Source organism: Ziziphus jujuba, chromosome 6 (genome assembly GCF_031755915.1).
Source record: "Ziziphus jujuba cultivar Dongzao chromosome 6, ASM3175591v1".
NCBI classification, from domain to species: Eukaryota; Viridiplantae; Streptophyta; class Magnoliopsida; order Rosales; family Rhamnaceae; genus Ziziphus; species Ziziphus jujuba.
In genome coordinates, this window is record NC_083384.1 from 16,807,445 (window position 1) to 16,821,638 (window position 14,194).

The 14,194-nt window shown below is 25.5% G+C and overlaps 1 protein-coding gene across 1 annotated transcript; it reads left to right on the plus strand.

The window, feature by feature from the left end:
• The first annotated feature begins 5,059 nt into the window (after positions 1 to 5,059).
• Positions 5,060 to 6,581, plus strand: LOC132804334 (expansin-like B1). Its single transcript, XM_060818601.1, has 4 exons — positions 5,060 to 5,232; positions 5,452 to 5,558; positions 5,807 to 6,118; positions 6,217 to 6,581. Exons 1-4 carry the CDS (start codon positions 5,097 to 5,099, stop codon positions 6,412 to 6,414), a joined length of 753 nt encoding a protein of 250 aa, XP_060674584.1. The 5' UTR covers positions 5,060 to 5,096; the 3' UTR covers positions 6,415 to 6,581.
• Positions 6,582 to 14,194: the final 7,613 nt, after the last annotated feature.

The following is a 14,194-nucleotide window of genomic DNA, read 5'->3' on the forward strand; positions in this document are numbered from 1 at the left end:
CACTTTTTAAAATTAAATGACATCATATTATTCGTGTTCGGACTAACAAAAGAAAATAATTGATAAAAAATTATAATCATATTAGTGCATGAAAATGATTGATAGAAAATTATAATCATATTAGTGCATTCATGTATAAATACCTTTACGCTTATTAGAACACAACAAAGAAAATTACTAACTAAATCAAGTCCACACATGACCAAGTTCAGAGGATGGGGAATAAAAATAAAAAAAGGTTTAGATGTGACAGTTATTGTATATAGTCCAAGAGTTCGATTACTTTTGTAAGAGAAATGGTGCTGCTGTTATTAAAAAACCCCAAGTGGGAGTTTATAGAAAATGAATTTAATGAAAATATAAATTGATGTAAAGAGAATAGTAGAATTGACAAAAAGAATAAGAACTTGTCAAGCTTAATTCTTCACCTAAAGTCAACTCACTAAAACCTTGTCAATCAAGAATATGGTAAAATAGTTGGTTTTTCATAGAATTGATTTGTAAACCATCACCAACAAGACTGCAAAATATATAACAATTAAGTATGCCTATAAATGCCTATGATAGAAACTTCCTAATTCTAATCCACACGGGATAAAAAAGGGGGAATTGAAAAGAAAAAAAAAAAAAAAAAAAGGAGGAACAAGTTTTCTTTACTGTAATGATTATTAGAAATTCTGTTAAACTTAGCTGCAAGGACAAAGAGATGGAGAATCTAAACAGAAAAAAGTTGGGCTGTTTCCTAATGGAGGGAAAATAGCTATATCTATATAATATATAAAAGTAAAAATGTATGTGTTACGTGTCAGCACATTGTTAATTCAAATTCCCTTCAAAAATTATTTTTTTCATCTTAATTATATATAAATTATTTATTATTTATTATATTTATATATGATATTACCTTTTATAGATAAAATTGATATATAGATAAAATCAAGTTTTGTTTTGAAATAAATTTTAAATAAACATGCTTTTTTTAAAAATATTCATAATCACAAATTGAACACAATCAAATATGGTACATTATACTCATAGAATTGTATTCTTTAGAATCAAATATGGTATATTTGGATTTATGAATGAAGGAATTTGAAAATATATATTTTTATTATTATAGTATTATTATATTTGACATTATATATTGTTTCTTTAATTAAACATATTTTAAATATTTTATCTATACAAATATGTTTATATGGAAATTAACAAAGATATTTTTTATTTTTATTTTATTTATGATCTTATCTTTTATGGTTGTATCCAAATATATATAAAATCTATTTTTATTTGGACATAAAAAAATATAATATCATAAATAATCTATTTTTACATATATAAATATGATAATATGAAAATTAATAAAGATATCTTATTATTTTAACATAAAAAATATAATATCATAAATAATAACTGTTAAACATGATAAAATAAGATTTATATTCAGAATAATTTATTTGACCTTATTTTATTTATCAGTTAATATATATTTTATTATTATATTAGAATATTATATACTTAATTGAAGAAATATAAGATTATATTATTATAGTCACGAAATTATGTATGAGATTATATTAATCAAAAAGTGTACATTATTATAGTCACCAAAGTTTTGGAAATATTAATGATATATCAATTTATAAAATGACATATAGTAACTTTTTGAAATATATTTAAAATATACAAAATATTTAGTTTGATTTTATTTAGCAAATAAGTCAAATACATTTGACTAAATAAAACTAAGTGACACATTTCGGTTATTTCGGTTTTTGAAATATTTATGCCTACCATTGATTATAAGAAAATTAATTATTTACAAAGAATCAAAAAATTTATTTGAATTTAAATTTGAATTTCATAGATGGAAAATATTATATAAATACATTTAAATTTGAATTAAATTATATAAATATATTGTAATTTGCATTTGAATTCAAAATCTCTAAATAGAAAATATTATACAAATATATTTTAGTTTGAATTAAATTATATAAATATATCTAAATTCAAATTTGAATTGGAATTCCATATATGGGAAAAATTAGTTAGGAAATTATTTTTTAATCTAATTTCTATATATAATTTAAAAATATGTTTATAAGATAAATAATAATATTAATAATAATAATAATAATAACAAATAATTATATTATATTATGAGTATATAGTAGATAAAAATTAATTATTTGCCTATGGCCAATCCAGTTCTATTGTCCATGATATGTAAACTAATTTTCTCTCTTCTATTTTTTAGGAGTATTTTGATAACATATTATTGAAAAAATGTTTGGTTTACCATATTGATTGTATCCGGTTCAAACATTATATATTATTGAGAAAAAACTTTAGACCGAAGTTTAGAGAATATTATATATATATATATATACATATATATGTATATGTATATAAATATATAATTATTAAAGTTTAGAATACTAAACAACAATATAATTGCTGAGAGCAAACTACATATATGGATTTTTATTTTTTGACTAATTATTTATATTACAAAAATGATTATTTGCAAAGAATTAAAAAATATACTTGAATTTGAATTTAAATTCTACAGGAGGAAGATATTATTTAAATACATTTGAATTTGAATGAATTATATAAATGTATTTGAATTTAAATTTAAATTCCATAGATGGAAAAAAAAATTAAATACAGAAACATTTTTGAATCTAAATTTTATGATTGAATAGTATTATATATAAATATCAAAATTTTAGTTCTTAATAAACTTTTATAATACATATTAAAAAAAAAGATACAAATATATTTATTATCAATAAAATTTTTAAATAAGTTTTCAAATATAACCGGACAGAGCTATTTTATCAACCAGATTAATTCTAACAAGACACAATGGACATTAAATTTTATGTCCTAAGATTTTAGGAGGTCACAAACTTTGATAACAAATATGAAATTAGTAGTATTGAAATGGTGTTAACAGACGAGCAGATTTTTTTTTTTTTTAATTTTCATTACATGTTAGTGATATTATTATTATTATTATTATTATTATTATTATTATTATATTATACAATATAATCTATATAATATATAAAAATATAAGAGTCAATACCATGTGTCATTATAATATTCGTTCAAATTCTCTTCAAAATTATTAATAAAAAAATTATAATTTATTGAAAATTATGGCATTATCAAAATAATGTAAAATTCAACTTCCTTATCAAAATATCAATCAATATCAATAAAGTAACCATTTAAGAGTATGGGATTTTTTACCTTTAATTATTTGTATCCCAAAAATATATAGTGTTATTATTATAATATTGTATGTCATGTACCTTAATTAGCACAATAATGTTAAAGTGTATAATTATGACAAAACTATAATATTATATTTGTAAAATAATAAGTGTATCTCTATATATAATGTATTTTAAATATTTTTACATATACAGATGTGATTTTATAAAAAAAAATATATATCTTTGTATTTGGATACAAAAAAATTATATAAGTAATATAATTTATTTTATTAGTGGAAAAATTTTAAGTTATCATTTTCAAAGTATAATTGTTAAACATGGCAGAGTAGAAATATATATTCAAAATAAATTTTTTTGATTTTATTTTATTTACCAAATAAGTTAAATACATTTAGCTTTTCATTAATACATAAAAATTAATTACTTGCAATGAATAAAAAATGAAGAAAGACAATTAAAATAATAAAATAAGATTTATAATATATAAATTAATATTTTTTTAATTTGTTATAGTTATTTTATTGTAAAATAAAAAATGTTATATATGGTAATTAATAATTAGATTCTATATACTAATACATATACATATATGGTTATGTAATAAATAGAATTTTAATATCAAAATGTATAGATTTCAATAATAAAATTGATATTCTTCTTTAATCTTCTTAAAATATATATGTAACCATAAATAAATTATCTTATTAAGTAAAAAAGTTTTCATTGGGCAAATAATAATAATAAATATAATTATATTATGTTATGAGTATTTAATATAGGAAAATTAATTATTGCAGTGAATAAAAAAATATATTTGAATTTAAATTTAAATTCTATAGATAAAAAATATTACATAAATACATTTGAATTTGAATTTAAATTTCATAGATGGAAAAAATTAGACAGGTAAAAACTTTTGAATTTGAATTCCATAATTAAATAGTATTATATATAGAGGCCAAACTTTTCGTTCTTAACAAACTTTTATAATATAGATGAAAAAAAATTAAGATTCAAATATACTTAGTAACAATAAAACTTTTAAATAATTTTTCAAATATGGGCGGACAGGTTGATTTTATTAACCAGATCAATGCTAACAAAACGCAGTGGATGTTCAAAGTTCGAATCTTGTAACTTTAGGAGATTTCAAGCTTTATTGTTGAAATAATTTTAATGGATGAACAAATTTTTTCCTTAAATTTTTGTTACATGATATTATTATTATTATTATTATTTGTTTCAGTATATTAAATATCTATTTATCTTTAATTTGTTGATTCAAATTATTTTAAATTATTTTTTATAACAAATAAAACATATAATATAATTTAAAGTTTTGATAGTATGTAATATATGATAATATCAAAACTTGAATATTATTATTTTTGATATTATATATATTATATATAAAAATAAAATAAGATAGTTAGTAAAATTTTTTTCCATATATTATTATTAGATTTGAATATAATTAATTCAAATAGATTATTTTTAAAATTATTTATTATGATTATACATGTTGTCTAGTTATTATTATTATTATTTTCTTTTTTCTTCATTTTAAAAAAACTAAAAAAATCATGAAATGATCTTAAAGGATTAATAAGGAGACCTACGCGTACACATCATCAATCTATTCCATAAACTTGAGCATCCCCTTTGTACCCCCTACTATCAAGTGGAAGAAAAAAGTGGCTAGTAACACCTACCCTGCCTCCAAATCAACTATAAATATAGGATGCTTGAATTCTTTGCTCTCACAACCTCCTCATTTCCCTTTACTCTTTTAGCTCAGATTTCTTGTCTACCTTCCATTTTCTTTTCTTGGAAATACTCGCCAAAATGGGGTTTCCAATGGAAAAACAAATGGTTTTTCTTGGTCTTGTGGTTCTCTTTCCTTTACTTTGTACCTCTGATAACACCTTTACAAGCTCCAGAGCCACCTATTATGGTAGCCCTGAGGCATACGGAACTCCAGGTATGGAAAAAAAATAAATAAATAAATAAAAATAAAAATTAACTTATCACACTTTTTCTGTTCATTTTAGTGCACAATTAACATTTTTGACCCAAGTGCTTTTTCAACTTGGGCAAAAAGTACAACATTTGCTTTACATAGCAATAGAAGTACTACTTCATAGTTGCTCATAATATTACAAATATACAATTAAGCGAAAGTGATGTTGATTTTGTTTAGGTGGTGCCTGTGGGTATGGAGGATATGGAAAGACTGTCAATTTTGGCAATGTTGCTGGAGTTTCTAGGCTCTACAGGAATGGATCTGGCTGTGGTGCTTGTTATCAGGTGTGCTTCAATTAGTTTAGGGAATGTTTAAAGGGAATGGATCTGGCAACAAAACTATATAACAATAATTCATAATATCCCAAAAAGAGCATAAACCCACGGACTTGAAGTCGCTTTCAATACTCAAAGTTCAAATCATATTGCTACTAATAATTAACTATATATTAAAGTAGATATATAATTTAACTTTATCTTCAAAAACTCGTTTTTTAACTTTTGTTTACCTTTTATTTTTTAACAATTTTCAGGTTAAGTGCACAGATACTGAATATTGCAGTGATGATGGGGTGAACGTAGTGGTGACTGACTCTGCTGAAGGAGACAGAACAGATTTCGTTCTCAGCACAAGAGCCTACACAAAGTTGGCAAAGCCAAACTTGGCCATGGAGATGTTTGATTATGGTGTTGTTGATGTCGAATACAGAAGGATCTCTTGCAAGTACTCTGGTTACAATCTCATGATCAAGGTCCATGAGCAAAGTAGATATCCACAATACTTGGCCATAGTCATTCTATACGTAGCAGGACAAAATGACTTAACAGCAGTCGAGTTGTGGCAGGTAATCTTTTCGGTTATGCTTTGTTTACATAGTTGAAATTCGATACAATTTGAACAAAAAATATTGATGGGGGTTTAATGATGTTGTTTTTGGTTCAGGAGGGTTTGAAGGAATGGAACCCTATGAGAAGAGCCTCTGGGGCAGTATTTGACTACGCCAACCCACCATCAGGTTCTATAAACTTGAGGTTCCAACTGAGTGGAAATGCTGGCTATACCTGGGTCCAATCCAACAATGCCATCCCTGGTTGTTGGAAAGCTGGTGCTGTCTATGATTCATCCATTAAGCTTGCTTAGATGGAGTTTAGTGTGTGTGCAAGTATATATATATATATATATATATATTTACACACCATGTTTTCAGTTGCTTTGTGTTTGGTGTAATGATATATAGTGTGGCAGAGTAGGGTGCAGTTCCTCTGCTGCCTCTGCTCAATAAATAATTAGATCTGTACTTTCATATAGTAACGAAACATGAATAAAATAAGTTTCAAATTTATGGATCTTCGATTATTAATGTTTGTAAAATATTTGAGCAATTTTTTTTAGTTCATGAATTTCTAAGCATCTTGAAAAGTAAGTAAGAATGCATATATATAAACATATAATTTGTGCTATATTACACTTGTTCATTTTAAATTACAAAGTAACTTATATATATAATTTGTGCTATATTATACTTATTCATTTTAAATTACACAGTAACTCTCTAGATTCTGTATCATAACATTTCTACTGAGCTCCCTCAAGCGCATGTTCTATTATCAATAATAAATTCACATATGAGTTCAATATAATCTATGCAATAGGATTCGGTATAAGCTTGTTTTTCCTTAAAAAATATAAAGGTTGGGAATGAACCTATGAAGGATGTGTGAAAAAGTCAATTAATATATATCAGAATCTAATGGCTAAAAATATTCTTCCAGTAAGCAAATAAAACATTGTAGATCACTCACAAAATCCTGTTTCCTCACATTTTCCACCCTAAAACAAAAGCCACAAACAACAATAGCGAAATAAATAATTTACAATTAATAAGTAAACAAACAACTAAATAAATGAATATAATAATAATAATAATCAGTATTGTCCATGGACTTTCAAGAATTGGTAACAAGGATAAACTAAAGCATTTTCATTGCTAAATGTCATTCCATCAATTTTAGCATGGGTTATCCAATAACAAATACTAAAAAAATAAAAAAATAAAATTACTAGTTGTCAACATTAATAAATGATTACAGTGGGATTTACATGTCAAATGATAATTTAAATATCTAATTTTGAAGATTTTAGAATAAAAAATGATAAAATTAAATATTCCAATTAAACTTTGATACATCAGATGGGTATTGATTAGCGATCATATATAGCAAGACTTAAAAAATAATATTCCTAAATTATAAATTTTCTTATCTTATGATACGGTTCACTGATTACTAATTAGGATTAAGGGCAAATTTCATTTAAACTTTTTCAATTTTATCATAATTTTATTTAAATTACAATTTTTGGAAAATCATTATTAACTTTCTTTGTCATTCTTATAACTTAATTTATACCATTAAAAGTTAAAGGAATATTAAAAATAAACATTATATGCTCGAATAATATTGTAAAAAATTTAATGATGACATTTGATTATTAATATTAACTATTAAAATCTGATAGATGAGATCTAAATGATTTCAAAAGCATAAGTTTAATCATAATTATGACAAAATTGAGGAGGTTAAAAAAAAATTTTCTATAAAATTAAAAGTATAACTATTAAGCGCGTATTGGGTTTAGAGAATGCTTATTTTATTAAGATAGAATCAGCTATTCATGGAAATTAAAAAAAATTTAAAAAATTATCCTAATTATATGTTTGGTAACATTATTGAATTATATTCAATAATTAGCCACGATAAATAGTTTAACAATTTTCAAAATTTAGACAAAATTGATAAAATGTCAGCTTTTAGATTTATTTATGTATTTTTAATATACAATAAATCATCTAAATTTATATATGATAAGGACATATTTAAAGTTTATTTATATTAAAATATGGAAATAAGAATTGTGAGGTTTTAATTGTCAATTCTTTTAAATGAAGTTTATCAATTTTTTAAAAATATTTATTCTTTAAAAATTTTTTAAATTTTTTAAAAGGCATTATTTTTTTCAAATAATAGCAATTCTTTAATTTAAAAATATATCAAATAAAAAAAACTATTGTAGTGAAATAAATATTTTATATATATTTATTTTGCATATCAAATATGATTTAATAAATGGTTATGAGGTGTATGTACTTTATTATTATTTTAGAATTTAATGCCAAAATATAAAAATTTAGCACCCCATCTGAGGCACCAAATGGAAGAATCATATTAAAATTTAGCAACAACATGCTCAAAAGAGTATTCCATTTAAGATGCTCTTATGCCCATCGCGATTTAGAGAAAGGATTTAGGTAATTCGTAATGCACACAATTCCTTTGGGTAATTTTTACTATCACCCACCCTCTTTCTCTTTTTCTAGTTTCTTTCTTGCTCCAATATTAGTGAAATTTATGTCCTCTATATGTTAGTGCTATCAAACATGAACAATTAAATATATACCATTGCAGTACTATAAATCATGGATCTATACACAATCATAATTGTATTATATGATATATTAATCTTTAAACACAGCTATTTATTTATCATCCTTTAAATCTACTTGCAAAACAAAACACTAAAGTAGTGCCTAATTGACACACTCCTCTCTAACCTTTTTCCCTCAGGATTTCACCAAATAGATACCATAGATGCTTCAAAACCCTAATCTACATTATATGTATCATATATTATCACTAGTGACTTATTCCCCAAATTTTTATCTATAGATATATGTAAAATAATTAATAAAACAATAATAGTAATAGTAATAATAATAATAATAATAATAATAATAATAATAATAATAATAATACTATATAATATATAATAAATAATAATAAAACAGGGAATAAGTCAATTGCACTTCTGGAGAGAACAAATATTTCAATCCAATGGGATAATCGAAGTATTATAGAAAGTGTGTATCCAAGGACTGTAATAAAAGAGGTCAATAAACAAGACAATTCCATTACTAGTATAAACAAACCCTATAAATGAGTTACATGTTTATGGCTAGTCCATACAAAATATATAATAGTATCCCACTTGGACTACATAATCATCACAAATAATAACAAACTCACTTATTACAAAATCTCCCAAATCAAAATACCATTTCATCTAAGCATATAGTATATATACTGATAGGGCATAACAATATACCAAACTAGGCAGTAGGGATTCTCTCAATAAATCTCTCAAAACTAGACACCATTTTAACTAAGCACTTTGTATGCCATAGATTCGGTCTAGGTAATAGAAATTTATCTTACCACATGCAACTCCCCAGCACACGATACTAGTTCATCTGAACACATTATGTATCGACAGGATACAAAAATATACCCAAATCAGATAGTAGTAACTCACCATGACACCAGTGGATCAACATACACATATACTCAGAGACTAAAGTCTCATACACACCTGCTAGAATAAGGACCAACAATATGTGTAATAAACATCATATTATAATGATCCACATACGAACATGTATTGCTCAAAAGATAATACTCAATCATACACTACATACAACATAAATAGTATTGTAGATTACAAGACTCCCACTAAGCTATAGCAATCTCAACTGCTACACACCCATACAAAGATTTATGCTCCACAAACAAGTCTATAGGCTAGTATTTATTAAAGGGCCTGCTGCCATGCTATAACAGGCATGTACACAACAAAATGAGACTCTCATCGAGATGATAATTTCAAAACACGCTATATACCCTACCACTATAATCAATGAAATTATAAGTATTTGTCCAACACTGATTCATAAAATAGCTTCTACTACTATGATAAATAACGTTCCTATGTTAAAAAGAAAAAAATTAAACATCTTTATAGCCATTATAATTAGCTTATTGAACCCCACTGCATCAAAGTAGGATGAGCTAACCTTAAAACAAAAATTGTTGTTTCATAGTACACATAACTGGGACTACTCAAGCATTTACAAGAACAAGCACATAACATAAATAATATCCAATAGTGTGCAATCATGAGTTAACAACAAACTGTTAATGGAAAAGAATACTGGACTATTATTATTATTCTCTTTTATCATTCTATTATGCTTAGGACACATATCCCTAGAGAGTTTATTACCAATACCATAGATGTCATATTAGGAGAATATTTTACATAATAAACTTAACATAATCTTATCAATAGAAGCTATAACTAAGACAATTACAAAACACAATAGCCTTATCTTGAAGAATCTTTGGTTCTAGTACCAATGAAACCTCTTTAAGATCTTTCATATAAAAATGGCTATACAATAACAGTTTTATCTTAGTCAATAGGTCAATATCAAAGGAAGTTAACAGTATATTTTCAACATACAATACCATAAATATCAAATTGCTCCCATTGACCCTCAAATATAAATCAACAACATTTTTCTTAAAATTATTTTAGGTAATAACTTCATCCAAAAATTAAGATACCACTGCCATAAGACTTACTTAAGATCATTAGTAGACATCTTAAGATTATAAAACAAATTTTCATTTCCCACTACTTGAAAGCCAATTGGTTGGACCATATTTATACACATTCAAATACAAAACTTCCATTTAAGAAAGCAATTCTAACATTCATATAATACAACTCCAAATCGAAATTAGCTACAATTGCCTTAATGATTCTAAAATAATCTTTTGTGGATACATGAGAAAACTTCTCTTTATAGTTAATTTCTTCTTTTTGGCTAAACTTTTTGGTAACAAGTATAACTTATACTTATTCACTTGACCATTGGAATCTCTCTTAATCTTATAGATCCATTTGTATATAATAGGATTGCTGCCTTCAGGTAACTAAATCAAGATAAGATATCGAACTGTTTATTTGCTTCCTTATAAGTGACTAGATCTAATTTATCATTTATGTTAAACTTAATTCCTGCAAATAAACCTTATAGTCTTAAGTATAATACATTTTCGAACCCTTTGTGACCAGGGTTGACCAAACAGGTCTCATGTTGATGTTTTATTATAGTTGGAGTTTCATATTCACCAAGGTACTATGGCAAAGTACTCATCAATATGAATTTATAAACTAGTCGTATGTTAAAATCAGAGTTAAGAATAGAAAGTTATAGTCAAAACAGTTTTAAGAGTATTTTACTCATTTAATTATTTGGTCCCATACTTAAATGTTGCATTATTTTATTATTAAATTACTATTTTTTGGATAAATTAAAACCCACAACCGGTCTTATAGTATGCATTCTATATTATATATTATTTTAGTATTTATTGTATTTTATTTTAATAATATTTTATTATCTTTTGTCTTTTGCTTGTACATATTTATTTTATATTATTCCATCTTTTATCAGCATCTTCTTCTTCCCCGATGACCCATGGAGAAAAAGAAAAGAAAAGAAAGCTACGGCAGCCTTTCATGGAACCCATAGAAATTAGTCATACCAAATTGAAACCCACGCTACCAGGAACCCATAGCCATGTCTATCTTGCCATGGAATGGCCTAGGCTCGTCGGAAAGCCATGAAAACCGGTGAATGTGCTTTTTCCGATCGCCGTCTTGCGATGAGTATGGTGTCGAATGGGTGGTCCTTTACCACAAATTTGGGCCTCCTGAGTCCATTTCCAAGCTCAGATTGGCTCAAATCTTGCTCATTCGTGAGATATGACAGAGCCCATTTCGGCAGCAACTTCCTGGCAGGATTCCGGCGATCTCCGGCGGCGGTTGGACCAATTGGAGGTATATTCTTGATGCTCTCATCATAAGCTTCAAATTGGTAGCTAGAATGTGAATTATAATTGAGTATCTAGGAAGTTGACATTGATGGAGCTAGGTTGTGTTTATGTTGAAATTGGACAGAAATTGGACAAGTTTTTAGTCAATTGTCATTACAGTTAGGTTCCTAATAATTATTAGAGACTAATGGAATGATTAATTTAAGTTAATTTTTAAGATATTGAAAAGCCCCAAATCTTGAGTTTAGGCCAATCGGGTTCACCTTGATTTATATTCAATTGGGTGGGCAACATTGGTAATTCTTGAGTCGTGGCATGAAATTGGGACTTTGGAATCTTAGTTATCTGGTCATTTGTTTTTATGGAAGCCCAAGTAATATTTTTGTAATATTTTAGACATCAAATACCAAGGTGGCAGGTGTGTTGTGTTTATTTATTGTGTAAGATTATTTATTGGATTTGATTGAGATTTTTGTATGAAATTTAGAGCTTGTATGTGTGTAGATTGAGATATATATATATATATATTTATATATAAACATGGTGAACATATAAATACATATATGTATATTCGTTAGAAGGTTGTGTGTGTGTATATATATATATATAGATGAGTGTGAATATATATGAAAAAATATATAAATATATGAGTGTGTATATATATATGTATGTATGTATGTGTGAAAATATGTGATCATATATATGTGTGTATATATGAGGGTATATGAATAAATAGATATGTGTATATATGTATATATATATATTTATATATGTGTAAATGAATGCATATAGATGAGTATGTATATATATACATATATATATATATATATACTAGTGTACATCTAGATGTTGTGTATATATATGTTTATGTATACATATATGTAAGTGTATGTTTGTAAAAATATACGGGTTTTATTCATGTATACATATGCGTGTGAATAAGTGTGAGTGCATCCTATGATATGTGCTAGTTTGATATATATATCTCTCTAATGTATGGGTTTTGGGTATATAAGTATGTGTATACATTTATTTAATTCAATACATTTATTTAATTGTGGAAAGAATGTGTATGCGTATATGAAGAAGTATGGATGAATATATGTATATATATTTGAAATATTTATATATGCATATACATGTATGCTTGTGTCTACATACGTATGTGTATATATATATATATATATAAATATGTGTTATGGGAATTTATGTGTTTAATGAATAATTAAAAGTATCTTTGTTTATTGAATTATTTCTAATATATATATATATATATGTTCTTGTATTTTTATTAAAGTGCTATTAATTGTGGAAATAATTGTAATAAGGGGGGAGAAATAAAGTGATACAATATAAGAGTGTGTTTTCTTGCAGGAAATTTTTGGGGCATGTTCTACCCGAAGGGAAGACGATGTCAGATTTTCCATAGGACGGTCCGATAGGATTCCTCTGGGATCAGGGTTTACCTAGGATTATAGGAAGGGATCCTGGATGAGTTCTAACATAAATAGTGAGAATCACAACAGTTTTCTCTATGGAAAAACAAGAGCTATTGGATCCTTATTCTCACCAAAACTAAAACATCCTCAAAATAAATAGTCATGTTTGGCTTAAGGATCCTGATTGTGAAAGATGAATAGTAAAATTCAAAAACTTTAGATCCTTTATAAGAACCAATGAAATAACCATTAAAGATTTTACCGTCTAACTTCTTAATATCGAAATTATACATTATAACATCAACTTTAGAACCTCATACATAAGAAAATGTGTAAACTAGTTATAATTTATCATCCATGAGAAAAATTACAAATTAAATTTGCCAAACACATCGTACTATATCCATCAAAGTGCAATTCCTTATTTCAGTTATTCCATTTACTAAAGAGTGGCAAGTATTGTACTCTGTACATTAATACCATATTCAAATAAATAAATTACCGACATTGGGTCTTATCCAATCTCATTATGTCTACCATAATATTTGTCACCCTATTAAATCTCAAAGCCTTCAATTTCTTATTCTTTTAAAGTTTCATTCTAATTTTGAACTTTTTAAAGACAACCAAGAAATCTAATTTCTCACTCATAATCTCAACATATCCATATTAGAAGAAAGTTATCAATATAGATAATGAAATGTGTATAGCATTCGTTTGGCAGAGCTGTTTTGAATAGAACTT